At 43.3% G+C, this 26162-nt stretch overlaps 1 protein-coding gene across 2 annotated transcripts in view; it reads left to right on the top strand.

The window, feature by feature from the left end:
* RAB44 (RAB44, member RAS oncogene family) overlaps positions 1-25306 on the top strand; it is a 387835-nt gene extending 362529 nt beyond the window's left edge. For both annotated transcript variants that reach the window (XM_078644134.1, XM_078644135.1), the window contains exon 16: positions 25078-25306. In XM_078644134.1, the coding sequence (XP_078500260.1) occupies positions 25078-25165 (88 nt within the window). In that variant the 3' untranslated portion in view covers positions 25166-25306. The remainder of the gene's footprint in view (positions 1-25077) is intronic.
* The last annotated feature ends 856 nt before the right edge of the window (positions 25307-26162 follow it).

Here is a 26162-nt window from a genome sequence, read left to right as displayed (position 1 = left end):
ACAGTACCATTTTTTTTACCTAAAGCAGGAGAATGAAAAACATGTCCTACCCAGCAACGTTTAAGTTTAGTAGCTTCTGTGTCCGAAAGGTGGGATTCTTGTATGAGAGCTACATCGGCCTTAAGCCGTGCCAAGTGAGTTAGGACACGTTGACGTTTAATGGGGTTATTTAACCCTTTAACATTCCATGTAACTACTCGGAATTTGTACTCTTAGTAAAATGATACGAGGTAAGATATATTAAGAGAGAAGTGAGAAATTGAAGAGAAATGTAAGAAAAATGCGATAAGTATGAAATGTAAGAGACAAGGAGCAAAAGAAAATAGAGATGATAAAGTAAAGGAATAGGAGAGAAAGAATTGAGTAAAGGAAGAGAAAAGAGAAGTAAATAGAAAAGATAGAGCGATGAGGACAGAGAGAAGTAACATCATAACTAACAACGAAGAAATCAAGAGAATTGAGGGATGACGACGCCAGAAGAGGACGACATCAACAACGGAGACTCACATCGTCGAACACCGTAGGAACCAGCGAAGGAACAAATGAATGAACAAATGGATACATCGGGATGGAGAGACACAAGGTTGGGATCTGCGGAAAGATAAAAAATTTGAAAAAACATTAGAAACATTAGATATACATACGAAATATAAGAGAAGAAGAGAGTGCCAGAATAATTTGTACAATGGGTGTAGGATACAGAAATAGAGGAAATAATCAGAGAAAAACAAGCATTAGAAACAAGGGACGGCAGGAGACATAGACGGAGACAAATCGAGAGAGCAAGATAAAACAAAAACGGTTAGACAGGTCTTGCAGTGTCCATGTTAACAGCTTCATGACGGCGAAGGAACTCCTCCAGGATGAGTGGATCTTCAAAAGTAGTTGTTTTTTCTTTGTAGGTCACTTTGAAGAGGCATGGATGTAGCAGTCCATATCGAGCGCCAAGATCTCTCAAACGCGGTCTTAAATCAAGGAACTGCTTTCGACGATCAGCTGTGACTTTAGCAACGTCCTGAGAGAGGTAAAGCCTGTGACCTTCCCATAAAATTTGTTTTTTAGTCTTTGCTGCTGATAATACTTGAAGAAGATCAGTATACTGGAGGAACAGCATGATGACTCCTCTGGGCTTGGTGGAGACTTTAGGACCAAGTCGGTGCGCACGTTGAATATTAAGAGAGGTGGAAGAAGGAAGATCCAAAATTTTTGGCAAAAATGTTTGGAAGAAGGCCGTCGGATTGGATCCTTCTGTAAGTTCTGGAAGGTTATAAAGGCGAAGGTTATTCCTCCTGTTGCGATTTTCCAACTCCTCCGACTGGCGCTTCAATAGAGAGATATCCTTTTCCAAGAGTGTAATTTTTGCGCAGGAAGAGTGAAGAGTTTCTGTAGATTGTTCCACCAGTAAAACCCTCGATTCCAGAGTAGACCATTTGTCGTGAAGGAACTGTAAAGTTTTAGTCGTCTCAGCCATGAAGGGTTTGAGTGCCCGAAGCTCCTCCAGAATAAGATCCATTGACGCAGAATGCGCTGAGGAATCTGGAGATGGAGGTGTTGTTTTCAGACGTTTAATTGAGGCATTTTGAAGAGACTTACTAGTGGTAGTAGTTTTAGGAATTGCGCCGTGAGCATTACTAGGTTTGATGGGAGTAGAGTCATCCATAACCTGAGGCGCAGAGTCAGAGTCTGAGGAAAGCTGTGGTTTAGCTTTGGAGGCTGTAAGCTTGAGATTGCGAAGCTTCCCCATAAATAACGGGAAAAAGAAGAGTAATGACACCACACCTTATGAATGCAGAGAGTGAGCACAGTGTTCTCCAACAAAAAATATATATTGTCTCCTCAAGAAAATCAGGAAGAGTGTGTAGAGAGAATATCACCACATGGCTGGGAGGAGAACAAACTGAAGCGCTGGCATAACCTAAAAGTCAGTGTGAAGCTGCGTGACAGAACGTTGTATAAAGTATGAAGAAACAGCGTTCAGTTAGAATAGAAGAAAATACATCGTTGCGTTCTGTCCTTGAGTCATTACCAATGAAGCGGTAAAGTGGTGGATAAGAGACAGTAAAAACAAGAGTTCCTTGCATGAAACAACCGCATTACGTATGTAGCAGTGTAAAAGCGGCGTTTGAGGAAAAGGAGCGTTGTGCGCCGAGAATGGCTAAAATGGCGGCCGCTGAATCGCCGGTTCCGGTGCACGACTGGCGGAGCTCCGCAGTTAAGCCGCCATCTTGTGCGGCGTTCAAGCCACGCCCCCCTCCCCTCTCTGAATGCTGGGGGCCGGTGGGTGATGCTGGAAGTCTTCCAGATGACCTTCTAATAAAAGACCCCAGACGTATGTGCTCATGTCCATTTGTATCCAACTGATCATGTGTTGATGTTGCCCTGTATTTTAGTATGTGGGCCTCTGGCCTACGACTTTACATTGGCCTACGGCCAACGGCTTTACATTGGTGACTTTATATTGGCCTACGGCCCACAACTTTACTTTGGTGACCCCACATGCCACATGGCTTCGAGAAACAACAAAGAATCAGCAATGAGCCTGCATGCACACTCGTGTTACTGGTTTGGTACCCAACACACCGGGAAGACAAAGACCAATACTAGAAGAGTCTGCCTGATGTGCCATCAAGGCCAAAGAGGGCACCCTTACCCTCAACAGTGAACTGTGAAACCAGCCCAACCATGTTGTACTGAGACACAACTTTAAATCTCTACCACAGACTTAGTGGTATATAATAGGCAACCCTACTGCCCAGTGGCAAAGAACAAGAGGCCTGGAAAAAGGGGCCACATAAGAGGCTCCAGAACAGGAGGTCAAAATCCACCTGCAGGCTCTGCATGCTCGGGGACATTGTTGCTGCTGTGACCAGCTTCCCCCTTCTAAGAGAGCTCGGTAGTTGTCCCCATCACTACACAGCCCTCAGTATGGCTCATCAGCTACAGTAAGGCCATAGAGGTCGCTGCCCACACCGGAAGGAAGAGGTACTGTACCAACTCATTACGGGCCAACAGCCTCTAAGCAGAGTTGCAGGACCAGGCTGCCAGCCACAGAGCACAGACTGACAGGAGAGGCGTTCAGCCGAAGAGATCAGCCCGACCTGGAACTCCTCCCTCCACAACTGAAGGTTGTGGACAAAGTTTGAGGGCAGCCAGGCACAAGAGAGAAAAAAGAGCAAGCTGCACTTCAATCATTTTGCCGCCTTACACAGTCTTTTGCCTATACTAATACCACAGGAGAGCGTGAGCCCTGCAGTGTGCATCCTTATGCCCAACACCAGAGAGCCAAGAATAAGAAGTACAAAAGGAAAGCAACCCAACTGCAACATAGGGGACAGTGAAGAAAGGCAATTAATAACTTTTGCTGGGCCAGAAGGTGGACAGAAGCATGCAATGCCGCAACTGCAGTTCAGCCACTAGGGCCATATCATCAAGGCACAATGTGCCACACTCCACCAATCATGCCTAATGGCAGAGACACCTCAAGATGCAAGTCTTGCGCCACCTAGAGGAAGTGGGTCAGAGCCACAGCTCCTTACTGCCCACGGAACAAGATCCTAGAAGAGGGAACACACCGGAGTAGGAGCTCCAAGAAGGTCCCTGAAGAGAGAACACGCAACACATGGCCTGGTGCCACACCCCACTCAAGGAGGAGAGGAAAACACGATCAGCAACTGACCTGATCATCACGAATGCAAACACAATAAGATGATGGACAGAGCGCAGAAACTTTTCAGACACTTACCCCCAGTCACTATTAGATCTGGGTTAAATCCATCACCATTATTTAGCTAATTTCGCCACCCCAGTTCAGACCTATTCATAAGCAAATCAGTCTTGACCCTGTTCCTCATGGGAACAGTCCTGCCGAAAGTGCCAAGCCAGGTCCACCCTGGACCGGAAACAAGCATTCTGGGACCTGAGCCCAACACAGAGGCCAGTGACCGGACTATAGAGACAGTCGAACACTGAGAGACCCTATTGCCGGCCCCAAAGAAGGTGCATGCTCCTGCATCTAGAAGGAGAAGAGACTCAAGCGACTAGAAGTCTCACCTACCGACGACCCACGACTTTACAGTGACCAGCAGTGAGCAAAGTGGAACCCTGGAAAACATAAATACTGCAAGTTGTATTAGGACATAGTGAAAGAAAAACATGGAAAACGGAACATTTCAGAACCATGAGAGAAGCCCTGCTAAACAATCATTCGTAAAGCCAGGAGATGTGGGTTTAGCATGGTAAAGCTTGTAGCGCAAGTACATAATAGTCAGACGAGACAACCAAAGAAAGGTGGACTGTATTGATTGTATCCTTGCCTTTGATCCAGTTCTGTTTTTGTTTGTATTTCAAGTTAAAGGTGTATGGCGAGGGGGCTTTACTTATAGTCCTTCTTAATTATTTGCGCCATAGAAAGACACAAGAACTAGAATAAATGGTCTCTCGCCACCCACACTTGTTTTCACATAAAAATAAAAAAAGGGTGGTGTAGTAGGCAAGGAAACCTTAGTATAGCTCATATTTCGCTTCTATGGAATAAAAAAGGTCCTCTCAGCAGATATGAGAGGCTGCTGGGTGTGGGCAGACAGGGCAGCTGCTGGGGCTAGGATGGGGAGGAGAAAGTGACAAGCAGTGCACGGGGGAGAAAGTGATAAGGAGTGTATGAGGAAATAAGGAGGGGGTAGGAGGGGGAATGGCAGGTGGGAGTTACACGTAGTGCAAAGGGGAAAAGAGGGAAGCAGGAGAGAGATGTGAAAGGGCTGGGATTGGAAATGAGGAGTAGCTGAAGGAGGGAGGGGCAGGAGGAAATGAGGTTCTCGCACAGGAAGGAGGGAGGGGCAAGAGGTCGGAACAAGAGAGAGTGGTGGGAGATGGGGGATCAGGATCATACTAAGGAACAGTTGGCGACACTCGAGTGGGTGCATGTGTCATTAACCTGCATATGTCATTCGCAAACCCTGCTGCTTCTCTTTTTCTATATCTTTATTGATTTTAAAAACATGAAACAATAGCAACTGATAGTCCAGGACCCAGACCTGGCTCAGGAGCAAACACGGTGGAGTCATCAAGCAGCCAAGAACAGCAGTATTATGCAGATCAATAGCACACACCCATGAGGTGACATCCATGTAGTCAAATCCCCTTAGTGTATCCTGGGTGGCAGAGGTCACCAACTCACTTCCCACCACGATCCACTCAGACACAGTGGGACAGGGGCACTCATCCCAACGAGAAGCTCTGCAGGCGAAGCGCGCAGGAGGGCTGCAGCCCTGACTGCACCACCCACTCAACCCAGGGCAAGGCAAGATAGTTCTGGGTAATACAGAGGTTTCCAATGCACACGCTAAGGCCTGCACCAGAGCCCGCCTCCACAGCATCATCAGGCCCCCGTGTGCACATCAGGGGAACACGGATCAGGAGGTCAAGGTGAGTGCAAGTCGCTTCTCATTTCAAGGTTCCTAAGGTATATGTCCCAAATCATTTCCTCAGTCATATCTCCACCACCTCCCCGGGCCTCCGCAAGGACATCTGTCTCAGCGCGAGGCCACTTCAATAAAGTGTGGAGCCAACACAGCACATCTGAGACAGCATGGGATTTCCATGACAGCAATTTGCCGTTTGAACAACATAAATGCTAGGTCTACAAATCTAGGCAAATATTTATTCCCCTTGGCCCTAGGGAGAATGCCCAATCATCAGTAATCCGGCATTGCAAGACTACCCCATCGTCCAGTGCGGAGGTGGTCCCCACAGTCTCCACCCAGGTCCATTCAACCATCAAGCACTCCCACACCATGAGGAGGAATCCCACGTCTTGTGACCCACACCTGGGGGATATCGATGAGGCCGCTGGGTACATGTGTGCGATGCACCATGGTATGAGATATGCATGGTGTAAATAATTAAACTGCGTAAAGCGAAAGCGTAGATTGCATGACACACCTTTAACCTGCTGCATGGGTTGACACCATTGTTTGTCTTGAATAGGGGTCTCAGGTTCAGCGCCCAGCGCTTGTGTACCCTAGTGTCCGGCCTGTGGTGATGAGTCAGCAAAGCAGTGTAGAGGGCCGTTATGAGTATGTGCAAACCCCTGCTGCTTCTGATACATTATCACCCTGACTGTGAAGTAATGCGACAGCCCAACCTTTCAAAATTACCAATTCGGAGCAGTGTGCACTAAGCTTTCTGTCGACATGAGAAGGACAAACGGTTGAGTCAACTTGCCAGTATTTAAACCTGTGCCATTAAGGTTACACACTAATCGCACAGCCGGCGCACAACCCACTTAGTTATCTTCCCATTTATTCCTTCTTTTCACAAGATTGAGGCTCGTGGGACTGCCATAACATTGTAAAGCACTTTCCATACTCAATAAATCTCTGCCCTGCGTGAGCATTTACTGTTGCCTTCTCCACTAATGTACTTACTTCTGCACTCTCTCTCTCTCTCTCGCTCTCTCTCTCTCTTTCTTTTTCTCTCTTTCTCTCTGTCTCTATTTCTTTTTCCCCTGCTCTCTCAGCAAATGTTTCTGTTGTCGAGGTGAGTGGTTTGGGTATCACACTTGGGCCATCCTTCTGATCGATTAAAGCAGTCTCTAAGTTTCCAAGTGTAGGTAACCAGAATGTCGAGGTATGGGGAGAGGGCCCACAGCCTTGATGTGAGCTCTGCCTGAGCTCCTTCAAAGTCAACACAATCTAACTATTTTCATATAAAGTGGTTTCTTTGAGGAATACCCTTCGTAATTTGACACAGACAGCAAGTCCTTCCTCTGAGAAAACGTCACATGAAATATCACCAAACCAGTATTACAATAGATTTATTGAAAGAAAATACTGATGAGTAAAATAACACAAAGGTGAAGAAAATCAGATATGAGGATAATGAGATATTAATACATGTACCATTCTATAGGTAACAATCAGAAAGTTAGATCCAATATCAGTATATGCAGACCAGGACCTAGGGTTGTCTCCATGACTTACAGTAGATGGATTATGGATGGCTACCAGTTGGTAGTTCACTTTGGTCAATGGTATGAAGGATCAGTACCTAGGCAATCATTCCGGTCAATCGATGATGGAGCAGAGTCCGAAAAGAATTTGTTGATCCTACTTAAATGCTTTATCTTTAGACCAACACAATGTCAGGAGGTTGAAAATCTTCAGTGGGGCAAGATTCAAAGCTATAGCCAGAGATGGGTTCGCAAAGCCAAATACTCCTTTTTTCCTGCTCTTCATGCGCCTTGAAAGTTGCACACAATAACTCTCAGAAAGACAAACTTTCATAATGCAGCCGAGGTGGATGCAACTTTTTCAGACACGTTTGACACCATGTTCTGATTCGCCAGAGATGTAAAAATTAATGAACCCCAACTTTTACAAAAGTTTTACAAATCACTGTGTTAGATATTTTGACTAGAAGCCCAAATTCTGGCAATTACTGTGTCCCAAAATGTTCAACAAGTTCTTGGATGATCTTCTAGATATCTCTAAAATGCCCTTGCATAAATCACAAATGTTAACACATTAAACTGAATTGTCACAAAATCCTGGCATCAGTGGTTCAGTTCACCAATCTGCGTTCATTCGAAGCCTCAATTAGAAAGACCATCAGAGCTTTATGCTTTAGTGAATAGGTGATTGTATTCACAGCTAACATCTATTGAAATAACATTGTACAACGTTAAATTCACAATCCAAGCAATAATACAAGGACGAAAAATATGTTTTATACATAGCCTCATTAAAAACAATAAGAGATTTTGTCTTCTGCTTACCTGACAAATCTACAAATGACCAGAAACCTCTAGAGTCGTGATTTTTTCTGCATCCAAATTTTACCCACGATTTTGATATTTTCATATAAAATAACAATGAAATAACCAGTGCAAAGCGGTAAAAAAAACATGCTTCCATTTTCAAAGGTAGAGACTAAGGAAGAAAAGTGATTGAACCCTCACAAGAGCACACCTTACAGATGAGCAGTGGATTGACTATTATTCTGTAGAGGAGGAAATTATTGTTGATTAGTAATTATGCCCCATCCCTTCTAAGAAGGGAATGTGAAGATGTAATAAGCCAGCTAAGATGGAAAAGGAACCCTGTCCACAGGAACTAAATTGAGACTGTTATGCCCTAAAGTTGGACTGTTGGAACCCTGTTGAAGCAGTTGAAGCATTTGCTATTACAAATGCCATCCCAAACGCATGGCACTGTAACATAATGACCACTGAGGCCCAAAAGATGTTATATCCCACCCAATTCCAGAGTTAGATTTTTCAAAATAAATGTATGCTAAATGGATTTGAGTAGGGTTTCAGAGCTGCCAGTCACAAACCAGATAATTCCACGTAATCATGAGGGATCTGGTGAAAGATTCTATACTCTTGACCATGCCCTTGTGTTAAAAACTAATTGAAAATGTATTGTGATCAAGGACATACACATCTACATAACATTTGTGTATTTTACAATTCCTCAGCCCCTCCTCATCCCAAGCCTTATGTTAATAGGTGAGTCCACCTCTTCCAGGCACCACATGACCAGGCTAAACCAATAACAAAACATGCCAACCCTTCTCCTCTTCCAATGGCCACCTCCGCCTTTCCTCCCCCTTTCTGATAGATAATTCCATGGGAATTGGATGTGTGGGGTATGGTGTTATTCTTCTGTTCATTTAACTTTGACCCTGGTATGGCTGCCCCTCTTTTCTGTGGCACTCCTTTTCAATAAATGAGATTTTAATAATGTTTTTCCTGCATAGTTTGAAGGTTTTTGATAATTCATTCAGATATGTCTGGGCTCGGTCAACCACTCCCTTCTGACATCTTACAACATAATGGGCTACTGGTACCTGTATGGTCTCCTGCTCCACACTGCCCTGTAAGCAGCAAGAGGGGCATGCTCTCACTATGCTGATTTGTCTGGGACAGGCACACAGCTAGTTCCTCCTCCAGTCAGAATTTCTGGTTCCATTGGTGGTGAGGTTTTCATTGCTGGACCGTGTGGTTTTTGCCCTTTTGTTATAACCTTGATATGAGCTGCTCTAGTGTGAATGAAAGGAGCAACAAAAGTAATTACGGGGCAACCCAGTATCTCTGGGAACCTGGGTACATATGGTAACAATGGTTCCCTTGGGAGAAGCTTATATATACCTATCCCTCTTTGGCAATAAAGTTATACGATTCAATAAATCCAAACAGATTTTGAATTAATGCAGGCATATTATTGAAATGGAAAACAATGCAATAGGTGCTCCGTAAACAGCCCAGTGCATGTGAGAGATGTCGATAGTGTAAACGTGCGCTAGTGTTTCCTAATAAGAACAGTTCAAGAGCATTGTTGACAATGTAGTGCAATCATTCAATATAAATGACTCAAAATGTGAGTACAGTTTGATCATACTGCAGGGAAATGAAACATTCAGGTCTGGAGGCAGTGTCCGTAATGACCTGGATTGAGGTGGTCACCCTAATTTCTTACATTACCTTCCTTATTTTTACTTCTTACATTAACAAAAAAGAATATATATTCGGATGCACTACTTGAAATGCTGCCGTTTCACATGAATACATGTTTTGCTTCGCCAGACTGAAGTATGCAGTAACTCGCTCAAAATACTTAATCTTCTTTGTTTTGTTTACAACGCAGAAAAACGTAATTCATTTTTCAATAAACATTTACCTAAGGGCAAACATCTATTGGCGTTTTTAGTACATTAGAACTGGACTAGAGGGGCACGTTTGTGCCTACATTTAAGTTTGGCCAATGTCCTGAAACATTTTTGGAGCTTACAACCCATAATGCGATTCACAAATAATATTGAGAAACATTGTTAGAGTGAAGTTGAATAACCTCATGGCACACAACCAAGTATCATTTATTTATAATACTATAGGAGCAATGTAAAGTGTGTAGTAAAACAATCTTTAGCAAAGCCACTCCGTTTGGCTATTGCCTGCCCACTGCTTGTGTTCTCAATCTAAATGGCCATTTTTGATAATAAAACATTTAGAAATCATTCAAAGATGCTGCTTGTGCGTGCAGGCACACAGGCAGCCATCTTTGAATATTTCTGAAATTTTTTAATACAGTTTACCATTGCCGGATGGTCAGTGCTTTGAAAGCGTGTCAGCCTCTCTGGAATGTTTAAGAATGATAAAGTATTGAAAAAACTACTCAAAGAACGCCACTAGGGATACACATGGAATACATGAATACTTATTTTTTTAATGTATGGCAAAAATGGAATTTGTCATTCTTTATTATTATTCTACCATTTCAGGATGGATGACGGTCATTTTGGGATTTTGGTAGAAATTAATAAAGTATCTACAAGACAAGGCACACATTCAAGCCAGTGGCCTTAGAAAATTGTTCATAGAGCTTCCAGGCCTTCACCAAAAATATGTGAATACATAAATTAAAAATTATAATGATAAATACAAACGCCTTCCTACAAACCCTGGTATTGAAGTGAACTATTTAATGTGGGGATGACAACTTTGTGCACAGGTAAAATGCCGTCCCTCAAGGGGAAGTTAGCCAATAGCTGAAGTTGGGGGACCCTTTGCCCTAAGATATATGCTAAGGTAGGCGGAAGCAGCAAGTGAATGAAAACAGAACAGACCAATGGAAGAAGAGGGCTAGCTAGGGCCCCCTATGTTTGTATGCTATATTGTCTTTTTTTAAACATTAGTCTGGTTAGACACCTAAAGCTGTCTCGAAGGCCATACCTAAAATGTTATTTGGGGGACACTTAGGGTAAAGGGAAAGGTGGCTGAGGCTCATGCAGGTAAGAGCAGTGGGGCCAGAGGGGCTGGGGGGGGGGGGGGGGTTTCGACAGACAATGACGAGGGCAAAATAATGATATATTTAATTTTCCCTCATCTTCGTCTGTCGAATCCTCCCCCCCTAACCCGGCCCCACCGCTCTTACCTGAATGGGCCGTGGCCGGGGAAAGGTCTGACACCTCTTGACAGCCATCCATCCGTTGGGATATCCTTGAGGTCATCAGCTCAAAACCCGAAACACCCTTCCTGTTCATAACCAACCCCAGACCCAGCATTGTCACTGGATTTACTTCCATTCGCAACACAAACTGTGATTGTGAAAGGCTGCAACTGTGCAGCTTTTACCATTGTGCAGGGATGCATGCTTATATGTAGCAAATGGGACAATTTCGGGTACTACTCGTTAGTGAAATTTGAACAGTTTATGCAAGCTAGGCATACATAGAACAATAAAAGTAAAGCCTAATTGCTATACCTGCAAATGAAGGGATTTTGTAGTCACCAATGAAATTAGCAACTAGCACATTGTACACAGCAGAACACAGACATAACTATCTTTTGCCATATTTCAAAGGCAATCTATCAAAATGGTCCTAGATATTATACAAATTGTAAAATGCCTTCAGAAAAAAAGAAACATGATTATAAAAAGCATGTCTGTTACCCGTCCGTGCCAGCAGTCCACAAAGAACTAGGGGCCATCAGTAGGCTTCCTTTAAGTGGGAGCCAGATGTTTGGAGTCATGTGGCCTCATGGGATCGATCAGCTAAAGCACAGAAATGGCAGCTAGGTGTTAACCTTTCTCTGGTGGGAGTAATGGCCACAGAAACACAAAATCTGTATCGCCCATATGTTCTCTTATTAAATGTCAGCTGGTCCAATACGGCAGATTTGAATACCCCTTTTGCCAATGAACATCACCGCCCCAGCGCCCAGGCTCCCTGCACAGGCCCTTTCAGGCGCCAATATTTACAGCTGTTGGACAGCAGCGCACACAGGCAGAGGCGCTGTGCCGGCCTTTGTACCGGCTGTAAGAGAGGTTTGGGCAGCGCCCCCCCTTCTGGGAACAGCTTGGCCCCTCTGGGCGCTGGGAAGAAGCATGAGGCGACAGGCTGCTCTGCCCCCCCACCCCTGACCCAGGGTTCCCATCTCTTCCTCCAGGTGATAAATCACTGACTATCTTATAGGAGCCGGGTGTGGGCATCTCACCTGTGAACCCCATGCACTGGGGTCCGCTGCTGTGTCTCATTCTGGCACGAACGTCACTGGCCCCCAATTAAGTTCCTCATTTGAGCCATTCAAAGAAGGCGCTGCTTTGTTTTATGCTTTCGTGGGCGAAGATCACACAAGCAGTCACGTCGGAAGTCAGAAATGTCTCCGTGACCCCAGAGCCTCTGGAGTCTTGGGCCAAACTCATGTTTTTTGCCGCCCTCCCCCTTTTGCCGCCCTAGGCGGCCGCCTAGTCTTGCCTAATGGTTGAAACGGCCCTGGGGAAATTTGTAGTCAAGAAGCTCAATCAACCCATCCAACAATCCATACATGGGTTTTCATCAGGACAAAAGGGGAGCAACCTCCCTTTCACCGATAGTCTTATAACAGAAGCCCTCCCGGGCTAAAGACATGTAGTCTGAAAGAATCCGTGACACAATGAGTTTACATACTGGTGCTACATCTACCAGATGCTGAAAATCAGAGGAGTAATTTTATTAGTTATCTTACCTATAGGGGGCATTATACTGATGTCACATAGGCATAATTAATGTGCCAACACGAGACTACATTTAGGGCCAGATAGGTACCTGCTGCTCCAATAAGGCTGTCTTACGATGCCCTGTGGGTATTGAATTGTACACATGATGGTGGATATAATCAAGTCAATTGAACGTCAACAGGTTTACTCACCAACAAAAACTAGTGTTGTCAGGGTCAAAGGACCTCCAGCATACTCTGTAAGGAAGCACAACTCTCCTAAATATAGACATATAAATAGTCATGAGTCTCTCAAACATCATTTGGCTCTGGAAGAGGCCTGTTCTACACTCGTATTTACAAGAGAGAGAGCTGTTTTGAGGGAGCTCTTTTAACCATGGGCAGGAGTCATACTTAAAGGTACAAACCAAATGATCATGAAGATGGTTCACAACATTATGATATCAGGGTCAGGTGGCCGCCCTGATATTAGGTAAGGCAATACAGATTTTTATCAGGGTACACCAACACCCACATGTCTCATGATAGACAGGCTTAATTGGACACTTACAATCTGTATGCGTTTCACAAAAGAAGATCTGCAGGCAAAGGGCTCAGTCACTTGTGGAGTTTGCAAAACTTATAAACATTGGTGTAAAGCGCTTAGTTGGCGGTCGCGATCACAACACTCCTTCAAATATAGACAGAAAAGTAATTGTGTTATCGAAGTCAACAGACTTTCTTGGCACTTGCTGTAGCACCATAATTGAATTGAAATAGCCACTTGCGTGGTTCTAGTTTCATCAACATTTAGCGTTGTTGAATTCTTACCCTGAATGAAGAGCTGCCAGTGCCAGCCTCAGTCAGAGACAGGATCCGCTCAGCAACGCTGAGGCTCTTCTGTCAAAGGCAGATACAGCGGAGCCATCTTCAGCATGTGGGGGGAATGTCCCCAAGTCAACGTGCACACTTGAGAATGAATGGCAGCAAAAGAGGAGCTATGTAAATGTGCAATGCGAGCTATATTTTCATTTTCCATTACATGTTTTACTCATTGCTTTTCATATTCTGTGTGGTTACCATTCATCTTTTATGTAGTAGGTTAGGATTTTAAAATAAACATTCTAAATACATGCCCCTTTTCTTAATGCAATCCTTGAGTGTATTATTCATTAGCATAAGAGGGTTTGGAGATTCACTGTGTCCCTGAGCCCATCCTGTGAGATTGGACATTAACCCTTGGCTGATGGGGATTGGAAGTGGCGTCTTCCTGGTTATTGGTCCCCTATTCCTGGCAAGAATCTGGGTGTGTTCATGATCCTGTGGTGTCTTAATATTTCCTTCTCTAAAAGAGACAATTTTTCTGAGAATTGGGAATCCCCTTTACCGATTAGAGCACTTGGCGGCTGCTTGTTTCTCTTGCCAATCTATTACTTTTAGTTTCTGATGCTCTTCTGCCTCTTCTATGGTGGTTCTGATTTGCTTATTAGATTTGTTGAGCACCATGTTGTTTTCCTTAAGGATTTCTAGATGGTTCCTCAGTTTAGTTTGGGTCTGGTCTGCTGAGGTGTATGATTGACTGTCTGTGCTCTAAGATTCCTTCCTTAGCGTGCCCTACTTGTGGAGTTGTCTTGCATCGGGACTGGTGAATTTATGAATTTCATGAATTTCAAGCCTTATCTCTTGCTTCCAGCTTAGGGTCGAGTAATGTGGTCCATTCACTACTTTGGTAGTGCTGTTGTGCTTCTTGCCTTACGTCTCTAGACATAATGAGTGCCTCCTGTGGCCTCTGCCTAGTTGTTTTGGTGGTGAACTTTAAGGTTATTTTGATCTTGTGAGCTTTATTTGCAATTGGTTGGTTAGTGGACCTTTTTTGCCTAGTTTCTCTTTTGAATTTCTGGTTGCATCCCTACAGTGGGATAGTATGTTTATTTCTCATCTGGCCCTTGCGGATTCTATCAGGAGCATAGTTTTGTTGGTTGGATTGATACGTTTGTTCGACTCCACTCTTGTGGACGTGGGTAATCTCTGGTAACTACTTGCACTGCCTATGAATGTATCCCCTTAGCATTTCCTCCACTTGTGTGGTTGCCTTCTGTTGCAATTTTGAGGCGAGGGTTTCATGTGTCTGATGGAGGATCAAGTTATGAGCTTACTGCTTTAGTATATCTTCACAAATGTAAGGACTTTAACAAAGAACGTACACTCTGATACTCTTCCTCTTCGCAGTTCATACCACCCACCCTGACTGTTATCATGACCTCAATCCCCAGTGTTAAGCTGGATCTCTGAGTCAGCAGTTACATTATTGTCCTCTCATAAGGAGAAGGGCTGGGACAATTGAGAAAAAGGTAGAAGTACTGGAATGAGGAGGAGTGATTGGAGTAATGAAGATTACTGGTAAGTAATCTGGGCATTAATAGTAGTCTGCTTTGGGCAAATCGGCAAATACAAAATGGAACCCCCAGTAAGATGTATCAAGCAAATTAGGAAGGGAAAAACAACGCAATTGTAAGCCGACTACAGAGTGCTACAATGAACAAAAAAGTAGCCACCTAATATAGTGAATAATCAATTTTTAAGGAAAATCTTATTTATCTCAAAATGTATCACAAAATGATATATGTCATTCATCCATCCTTATGAATAAGTAACCCAAAAACATAACAGTAAAAGGATAATAAAAATGTCGGTGTTACATGAATCAAAATCACAAATCAGCATTATTCAAGAAACAGCTGCAAACATAAATTTTTCTCAGATATTATGATATATCTGAGTTGCAGTCAACGTATAGAAGCGCCTTCACTCTCAAAGAAAGACGTCACTACTTTAAGGATGCAGGTCGATGACATCCCAGTCTGTTCACCTTTATTCGTTCTATACAGTCTTCTACACGGCCAGAAATATTTTTACACAAAATTGAACACCATTATGGGCTTTCAAATATATTTAAAATGATGGGGTACTAATACTTGTAAGATGGAGTTCCCTAAAGAAAAAGCTAAACAAATGAAGAAATGCGAAAGGGCGATAAGCCAAAGTCTCAGTTTTAGCCTCTGCATTGTGATGTTGTTGGGCAGTTTCACGACGTCAACAGAAGAGTGTTCAGCATCCCTATAGCTGCAGGTCTTAACTCTGGCCATCTTCCCAAGCTATGCAAAAGTCGACGACCGCGAGTCATAAAGGGAGCCAGGAAGCACAACACCTGACAGCCATGTGTGTTCTCTGAGATCTGCAGTTATAACATTATCAAATGTGTGCACCCACACATACCTGCTTGTTGGTGTCTGGCCTAATCTTCTAATACTGTTCAACGCAGACGGCTTGACAGGCTCCCAATAGCCAAATCATTTGTTCTCAAATGTGAACAGTCACAATATCGAGAAAAAAAAATCGACTGGACAGAATATCGAATATTTTAGATAGAATGGACAGAATATCGAATTGCAAAAATATAGTGGGTGTAGAATATCGAAATTCAGGTAAGAAATATCGATTTTCATATTTATCAAAGTTAGTAATATCGACAGTCATAATATAGTTGTTAAAAATATCGATTTTTTATAGTGCTTTAAGTGTTAGTATATGTGTTAAAAGAATGTAGTATTTTTGTAATGTATGTTTGAATTTTTTTAAAGTAATGAATTGTATGTTATTTAATTTTTGTGTAATTTAATTCCGTAGCGGGTTGTGGGTTTATAGATGAATAGGATGGGAAGTAATTTAATTGTAATTAAGTAATTATTTTTATTTATTGGTCTTGATAATTAATTTACTGTCAATTAAATATGAATTGGTAATTAATTTTTATTAATTGATTAATTTAGAATTATATTAATTGTATTATTTTATTATTCAGAGCGGGTTGTAGGTTTATAGGGGAATAGGGTGGGAAGTAATTGAATTGTAATTAAGTAATATTTAAATTATTTTTGTGTATTGATAATTAATTTATTGTTAATTCATTGGTATTTAATTTTTATTAATTGATCATTATATTAATTGTATTAATTTATTATTCGTAGTAGGTTGTGGGTCTATAGGGGAATAGGGTGGGAAGTAATTTTGGTATTGCAAATTAATGTGTTAATAATTATTAATAGGTCATTATTTTTAATAAATAATATTTATTGGTATTTATAATTAATTAATTAAATATTTTGTAATTGGCAATACATGTTAATTAATATGTTATTGGTATTGATAATTAATGTATTTTTATTTAATTATTAAATCAATATTTTCCCTACTGTTGCACTCACTGGAGTGGGAATAGTCATTTTTACCCCTACGCTATCCAACACTTTCCCTACTGTTGCACTCTCTGGAGTGGGAATAGTCATTTTTACCCCTACGATATCCAACACTTTCCCTACTGTTGCACTCTCTGGAGTGGGAATAGTAATTTTTACCCCTACGCTATCCAACGCTTTCCCTACTGTTGCACTCACTGGAGTGGGAATAGTAATTTTTACCCCTACGCTATCCAAAGCTTTTCCTACTGTTGCACTCTCCGGAGTGGGAATAGTAATTTTTACCCCTACGCTGTCCACCGCTTTCCCTACTGTTGCACTCACTGGAGTGGGAATAGTAATTTCCACCTCTACGCTATCCAACGCTTTCCCTACTGTTGCACTCACTGGAGTGGGAATAATAAATCTTACCCTTCCACTATCCTATGCTAAAAATATTGAATATTTTGTAATATTATTAAGTTAATATATATGTATTCAAAAATAAAAAGGCATGTTTATTTTTGTTTTACGTACATTAATTATTTAGTAATTTTAAGGTTATTTAAGTATTTTTAAGTATGTTTTACTTAATTATATTTATTATTTCATTAATTTTACATAACTTTTAAGACATTTTAAAAATTCGATATTTTAACAAACTATATTATTTACAATGATATTTTGGATTTGATATTTTTGTACTTACCTGATTGTTGATAGGAATTCGATATTCTGGTAGTCGATATTTTGTCACCAATATTTTTGCAGGTCGATATTTTGCTCCTCGATATTCTGTCAGTGATTCGTTTTCAAAACCTTCTGCATCTGTCACAAAGCCCTGTTGGGTTAACCCCTAGCTTTCTTTCACTGAAGCTCCGCGTCCATGTTCCTGGGAGAGATCTTCGCTCTTCATGTGCTGTCCTTGCCACTGTACAGAGAATTCATAAGCCGCGCTCTAGTGGTCAGTCCTTCTCTTACATGCCCACCAAACTAGAGCTCTCTTTCAGCTTCCCTCCATAGTCAGCACAACCACAGCCTCTTCAGAAAATTATTAACAGCCTGGCTTTTTGCCTCTTTTATAAATTAAGGTTGTTGCTCGATTGTCTTGTGTGATTCTAGCATCAGGAGGCGCTTCAGGGTAGCAATGCGCTTTACAGATCCTGTATTCATCCATTTCTTCATTCATGCAGCCAGAAGAGAGTGGTAGTGGTGAAGATTCAGTACTGGCACGCTGCTCCCTGATCAGGCATTAAACTCTCCTAATTGCCCATTCTAAAATTATTGCCCAGAGCTGGAAGTGATGGTGTATAATGAGGGAAAGCACAGTAAATTACCCTTTCATAGTACTGATTCTTCCTTCTTAGGTCTGGCATGAGCCATGACCAAATTAAGTTACTAAAATTAAATACGTGCTAATCTTGCTTGTGGCAACTGTAGCCCGCCCTGTTCATTGGTCTGTTGCGTTAGTCGGAGTTTTCTTCCATCCAGTACACACACAGCATGGGGTAATGGCCCAACACCTCCCACAGCAATAATGTACAAAAAACATTGAAAAAGACACACACATTGACAAAGTAAAAAATACTGGAAACCAACACTAGACCTGTGGCCTTTGCAAGTGAACATTTTAGTTAATGTCCACTCTGGTTCGTTTATAAAAAATGTGGAATGCTCAAACGTATTACTCAGCTGTGCAAGTGTCATGGTACTTCTTTACTGAAGTATAACTAACACAGAAGACCCAAGTCTAACTAACAGGTCAGAAAGACTTTTGGCGATGGGCACCAGATGAGATTTTGTCCCATTGGATTCTAGGATCCTGGGCCTTGACGCCCATTGGGCTAAGTCGCGCATGTGTAAATCCTACTTCATTCATTCATTCATTCATTCATTCATTCATTCATTCATTCATTCATTTTGAATCCATCATGAACCGTCCCTCCAGACTTCAGAGGTCCACTATAGCAATGTAAAGTTGTGAGAGGACAGTGGGTCTGGCTCTTCTCTCAGCACTCGGACTCACAAGTCTGGCTTGATAGGCATGGTAGGTAGGAAGACCCCGAACATCAAAGTTTGTGTATCAGCCCGTGTCCCTTAAAGAGATTGGTGCTGCTTTAAAACAAGTTGGCATGAAAGAAATTGGGGGAGCAGTCAGTGGCCCCTTGGGTTCTGGACTGCTGTCTGCTTCCCCTGAGGGTGCCCATCATGGTTCTCAAATGGGACTCTTTGAGAATCAGTTTCTACCTTGAATCTGGTGTCTGGTGTCCTTAAATGAAATTGTGATCGCAAACTATTGGTACATTGCAGTCCTAATTGCAAGAAGGTGGGGACCCAATTCGGAATGAGCAGCAATAGCCCTTTTCGAGCCAGAAAGACTTTCAGGTTGTAAAATATCTCTTGTAGCACAAAACTATTATAATGTTGCCTATCACAGGCTTTAAGACCACAAAATACCTTTATCAGACCCTTAATTTCGTAACACCTATTATACAGAACAGTGGTGTCTGGTGACATTTGAAAGTGGTGGGGTGTAAAGTTCGGGGTGAGTGACCAGTTACGAGCGAGTCTAGCGAGTGTGCCCGACCGCCACAAGGAGGGTTCAGGGGGTCCTCTTTTCCATTTTTGTAATCAGCACTATATATTATGCAAGGTAAGCAAATCGCCACACCTGGGAGTACAAAGGCGACAATGAAAAGGCGCAACATGTAAGATCTTGCCAGTGGACACCATACAACAGCCCTTTCAGTACCTTATCCCTCTGAAGAATGCTCCCTTAAATTACTTTAAATACCAATGTGTAATGTGGTAGCTTCCATCCCCCCACGAAATCTGAACAAAAACATTTAACATGTTAGTTACTAATATTCACCACATGTAGAGCAACGAATTATCACATTTGAATAGCAAAGCACTACTGTGCAGTAAAAGATGTATCTGGCCTTTCTCTTGAAATAAATCAAGGTTTGTGTTTTTTTAAGAAACAGCAGTCTATGCAGCACTTTACGCCAAATTATTTAAGAGATCCTCATGTCAAAAACCATGCGCCATTGTCTGTCAGCCGTTGATTCCTCTACAGCAACATCTAGACCTGCAAACAGCGCTCTTGAGCAGCCCAGAGCCAGGAGCACACATACTTCACAAATTCATGTGATCAAATTGCAGGCATCCCGGAGGGTTTTACCAAGGCTCTCTTCGCCTGTAAATTATTTCATGAATAATTCTATTTTTTCAAATACGATCAAACAAGAAAATGTACTTGACATAGTACAATAAAGAGTGACCAATACAGGATAGCAATATTAATGAATTTGTGCATTTTACAGGTGGTATAGGACACCTGCGAATTTATTTGATCCTTGAATACACAAATACAAATACTACATAGTAGACATGATAATGTATTATCCTTTATTTGTCAATGTACATCTGATCTTCTATCTTATAAAAATTGTATTCATGTTTGTTTTGAAGGTCATGAGTGGTGTGCCATATGTCACCAACCACACAAACCTCAATCCCCAGATCAACAGTGTTTTATCATTCACAAGCTCGCCAGAGCCCCCTCGATAGAGCCTACTTTCACTTCTGCTGCCAGAATCTGCATGGCTGTCACTTGCTGCCTCTTCCTGGCCGCAGCTTCCAGTAATACTATGGTGCTATGTAGCGGTCGATTCTAATCCGGGTTGGAAGGGCACCAAACGTGATCCGGCCGGAAAAACTACGAGCCATACGTGTGTTTTCTGCCTGACTCCTACAGCTGTACGAGCGAGCAAGTACGATGCAAGCTACATGAAATTCACAGACTGAGTCGTTTCCGGGTCCGAACCGCTCCGTACGTCTTGGCCGTAAGCTAACCGTGCCATGCAATGGATGCGATTTACGACTGAGCCAGTACGATGCACGCGTCAGACAGCCGGTTCAAGACGAAGTTTCTGGCTCGCAATACGTTCGGGACGTTGCCTTTGGGGGTCCCCGTCGGACCCCCTGTCACCTGCAGCCTCACGACTTGGACACAGGGGGAGACCCAAGGGTCTCCCCAACACAGGCGGGTACGGTGTTGATGGCACTGATGTGTACCCATTGGAGGGGGCGCCTTTGTGCGAGCCGTACCCATTTAGTCATTGGGAGCCCATGTACCCACCGTACGACCGGCTCTCATTGACTTCTATGGGAGGCCGACCGAACCGAGTCCGGCAGCATGCGGCCGCATCGTACTCACGCGATCGGACTGCAGGAGTCTGTCTTGGTTGGAAAAAACTCTGAATCCGGCTCGGTCGGAGAGCTTTCCGACCTAGATTGGAATCGGGCCCGTAGTGTCCAGAGCAATTGCTGTAAGTCGCATATCTGCGTACTGATCCTTAGTCTGACCATGGCAGACCTTATGGTTACTACCCTGGTGCCGCTGATGGATGCCAGCTGGTCTCCTGCATACCACTCTGTAGTGGTATGCAGGAGATCTGCTGTGCAAGCTGCTCAACTTCTTCAAGCAGATCTACAGCTGGTCGTAAGCAGCTTGGACCGGCACTACTCAACCTATATCCACTCCCCACATCTCAGCCTGCAACACCTGTCACAGTGGTTAGAAAGGGTATGCCCTCTGCTATTAAGCATTATATGACAAACACATATTATTATTTTCATTCTGCACAAGCAATCTCTGCCTACTGCTGCAAGTGAAAGAGCCATGAAAAGCACCAGCCTGTTTGGAAAGCAGGTTTCATCATTACCTCTCACGTGGCTACCATAGGGAAAATATTATTTCACCGCCTTAAATTACAGAAAGGTATTTTGTCAATCTAGCAAGGGAGAATCGAGTGGCAGTGCAGGGCCCGTGGCTCCCTGGTCCACACATCTGAGTGCCCCAAAGAGAGCTGACTGCAGCCTGCTGTCCGGATATAGGGGGCCGCCAAGGCGCAGTCAGGGGCTCTCTAAATGTAAGCAGAAAATGACTAGTTTGGAAACAGTCCTCTGTGTGTGTTACATGATCACCAGAACTGTCTAGAGACATCACACTTGTGGTAATCAAGTGCTAAAACTTTGAACAATAAGTTAAACAGACAATGCACCAAAGTGTCCCTACTCTCAGACCTCTTAAGCCCACTGCCCACCCTGAACTCTTTGAGGAACAGTTCTGTGGCCTCACATTTCGTGCCCTGCGGCCCTGACCCACCCTCCTTACCCCGCAGGCTGATGGCCAGTGCCAGGGCACTCCTACTTCTGTGGCAGACTAATCCTTCAGCCACAGTTCTCTGTTAGCGCAAACACCAGGGTGTCCATTGTCACGATTACAATCCTTGTTGCAAAAAACAGCTCCTTGGAGGAAAGAGGCTTCTAATCCCGAGAACCCTCTGAAACCAGCCAGAAACACAGTAAATTGTACAATCAGAACCACGAAAAAACACCCAATCTATATGCCAATACATGCTAGTTTACCTACAGGTAAAACACTCACATAGACCTGAAGAATAGCACACTATTTAATTAAACCTACCATTACAATGTACACAATTTATTCTATTTTTTGCTAACCATTCAGCTGGCAACCTCGGAATAACACTAAAAATGGAAGAAAGACTCCTTTTCTACCTTCGAGTGAGCCGCGGGTAGCGGCCATCTTTGGTTAGCGCTCTAGCTCTTCAGCCACACGAGCGGGGAGAGAGGACACAGCGCCGGCCCCGCATTCACAATACCGGCATAAATAGATGCTGCTGGTCATCGCTCCCAGATCCCACGGAGCTGCTGAAGGGTAGGATTAATGCTGAGTAGCAGATGCGGTCACGTAAGTCAGACCTAGATCACGGGTCTTTAAAAATGATCGGTCAAAACGTGATGATCGGTCTGCACTCGAGCACAAGCCTCTCGAGTGACTCTGCCCTGTTTTGCTTGTTATCTCTTCACAGTATACCGCCAAACATAACCCTAAGATGCAGGCTCATGGGGCACGCAACAAGTGAAACAACTGTATGTAAAGGCCATATGCATTTACTATAAACGAACCAATGTTTTGTCTCTTTTTTTTCTATGTCACCTGCGAGCGCATTTTTTATTCGCAACTTGGAACCTTCTCTGCGATCCGATCCATATGCCATGGGATCGCTGAAGTATGTGTGTGTGGAATTTATTGACGTGTGTGCGCTGTTATGTGTGAGAATCTGGAGGGTCATAATACCTCATGCATTAAGAATATGATGAAAAATCCATCAAGGTTCTTACTTGGTCTAATATGACTATGAGAGATTTGAACTTTACATTCGTATGGATACTATGCCACAGTGTGACCCACGTAAATAAGCAGGTCTCGATCAACATGTGAATAGCTTCTTCTCTATGTGCTCTTGACAAATTTTGTATCTTTTTTCTCTCCTTTTTCCTTACAGGGACCACAACAGGTCAACCTTTTTCACGCTTCGCCGCGGGCCCACTCAAGCCCAGAAGCAGTACTTAGTAGCTTATTTTTGCTACCGAGTCTAGGACTTTAGGCATACTACATTTATTTACAATTGAGTATTATCAGTAGGGACTATTAGAGGTCCTGAGGAGTAATCAGTAGGGGTCTGCTTATGAAACATGTCATGTCATCCAAGTAGATAACGTATTTCGTTCTACTACACCCACCCCCCCCCTTTTTACTATTCCCAGCTAGGGAAGTTAATAAATCATTTTTTTCTACTAGCCAGGGAATTTAAAAATGTTCTTCAATAGCACATCTACACTTAATTAGGTCCCTACTACCCATTCACTTATCACTGTCCTCACATTACACATAGCCTATTCTCATTATATCAAGTGCTCCCGCGTAGTTCGTAGTTCGCAGCACGCCCGCTCCGTAGAGGGACGGGAAGACCCCAATGATGAAGCATGACACTATGGGATTCATAGTGTGTGAGGGGTATTTTAAAAGCACATAGTGCTCCCTTCTTGCCACCCGCAAAAAGGAGCCTTCCTCACTATTTGTAGACACTGGGTCTTTACAGTCAACAACAACGACTACAATAATCACTCCCCACATTGATAGAATCTCATTGTTTATGTACAGCTTCTAGGAGGGTGATTCTATCACCATTGCCTCTGCACTTCCTCGTTTGATATTTTTACCTACAGGGCCCCACATAAGGGGTGGCCTCACTAGATGGTGCGCTAGTAAAGAACTCAAATTCACTTAACAGAACCTTAGCAATGCACTGTGTCTGCCCCCCTCCCCACCCGACATCAATCTATGCGACACTGCCCTAAACGGGCCTATATAAGTTAAATAATTCCCGCCTGGGTCTTACCTGGTGAACTGCCCGACTCCCGAAGTCCCGATTTCACAAGTTCTACTATCCTACTCCGGACAGCAACCTGCAGTGCTGTGCGCAGCAGCAAGCAACCATTAGGACTAGCTGCTCCTGGTACTGCAGTAATGTTAAATCCGATTCAGACGGCATCGGCTTGGACAAACACGCAGGCCAACTCTCCGACTCAAGTCGCAGACAGTGTTCATAAAATGGCTTCCACTCCGATTAACACTGCAGACTCACGTGTGGGAAGCAGTTTCAGGTCGATTCCTTGGCTTCCCGCCTGCCACAGCCTTTCCCAATCTGTCACAGGGTGGGTCCCACCTGGGTCCCACCCATGCGTTGCAACGAGTTGGGAAAGGGTGGGATGACAAGCTCTACACTCTCTGATTGACGTGAAGACTTAGCGATACCGGTCTCGTTTTTAAAACGCCTGAGGCTAACTTTACCTCCACACCATCAGGGGGTGGAGACTGGGCCTTGAAGTTAGGTCTTTGCCGAGCTGATGACCTCACAGGCTTCAAGGCTGTGAGGTTGTCAGCCCGGCAAACACTTAGGCTTCTTTGGGCCCGCCAGGGGAGCAAGCAAGCAGAGTCACGTGCCATTGTCCACAATGGTCACTGGACAATAGCGGCAGTATCAGTGAGTAGGGCAGACAGTGCCTCGTGTTCTAGTAGTAAGTAGACTACAATACAAAATAACTAAGTGGGTATTTTTTTATTAAAACAAAATATGAGCATTTCTATATTATGGTTGAATGTAACGGGGCGGAGCAGCCACAGCCTTAGAGAGAAATCGCCCTTGATACAGAAATACCAGAAGTGCTGCTTGAATATAAAAATACATTATTATCATGATCGTTATTAATATGGATATAGCTGGAATGGGTTGGCCTGAAAGTTAAATACCTCCATTGCAAATTCTATGCATGGGCATCCTTCAATGTGTTGCACACACACACATGCACGCGCACACACACATCTAACTGCATAGACTGTAAGTATGAATTTGGTGGTTGTTACATGGTGGAATAAACCGTTCACTCCTAATTAGTCGGTTTAATACTCTTTTCTGTGTTTTTATCCAGGGCACTAAAGGAGCACGAGGACAGGCTGAAGAATAACGTGGTGGCAATCCCCTCCCAGACTGTAAAGAAACAGAATTGCTGCACATAAATGTTTATACGATATTTCCCAAGTGTGTAAAATTGTACATGTACATACAGTGGAATACTGTTCCTTCCATTGGCACTGACTTATCTATTCCTCGCTGCCACACAGATAAACAAACACATTTATATACAGGAAATTGTGATCTCGCCAATCTCGTGAGAACGCCCCTCCTTTTTATTGTGATGACCACAGACTGTGTTTGTAAAATTATCTGAAAGAAACTGTTGCTGGTTTTAGTATGGTACTACTGGATTTTACTATGAAGAACTGTTGATGGAAATATGGTTCATTAATAATGTTTTGCTTCTATCTCTCCACTCTCTCTACCACCCATAACTTAAAAAAAGAGTGAAAGTACTGAAGGCAGTGAGTATTCATAACAGAGGCAGGGAAACTACTCCTATGTGGTGGAGATGCAGACAACGGTCGGTGTTTGTGTTGCTTAGGTAGATGGGAATGGGTTTCATCTGGACTTAATTTGAGCAGGTGTTTGTCAGGGCAGAGCTCTAGAACTCATTTTAGAGTACCAAGCCTTCAGTTGTACGCCTGCCTTCACGGATGCACTAATCCTGCAGTAGGCATGTAGATGAACATTTTGCCCGAAACCATTACCCCTGCTGAGCAGCTACCAAGAATGGCACTGAATGGCCAAGAATGGCACTGCAACCAGGGCAAAGCAGCAGTTACATAAGTTGCACACAAAAACCTTTCCTAGGCCTCACCACACCTCATAGCGGGAGAGCCATTGGCTTGCCTAATATTGACTAATTTGAGGGTGCCGTCCGGTGAATGATGTCACTCTAGATCTTAACACCCCAGCTGACATCTTCAAACAAATAAACATTCTAGAATGTCTATTTTTGGTAATTGGTAGAGATGGGGGGATTGGGCAAAGAGAACTGTTTTTTCTCTCTACACTTGATGGCCCTTTAAGCCAGGCACTGGACTTCCAGCGCTCCTCGAGCTGAACTGTTCACTAATATGGCAATAGCAGGATCAT

The sequence above is a fragment of the Lissotriton helveticus genome, chromosome 5_1 (assembly GCF_964261635.1).
Source record: "Lissotriton helveticus chromosome 5_1, aLisHel1.1, whole genome shotgun sequence".
NCBI classification, from domain to species: domain Eukaryota; kingdom Metazoa; phylum Chordata; class Amphibia; order Caudata; family Salamandridae; genus Lissotriton; species Lissotriton helveticus.
The sequence above is the reverse complement of the archived record's forward strand: the minus strand, read 5'-3'. Positions and strand labels throughout refer to the sequence as shown.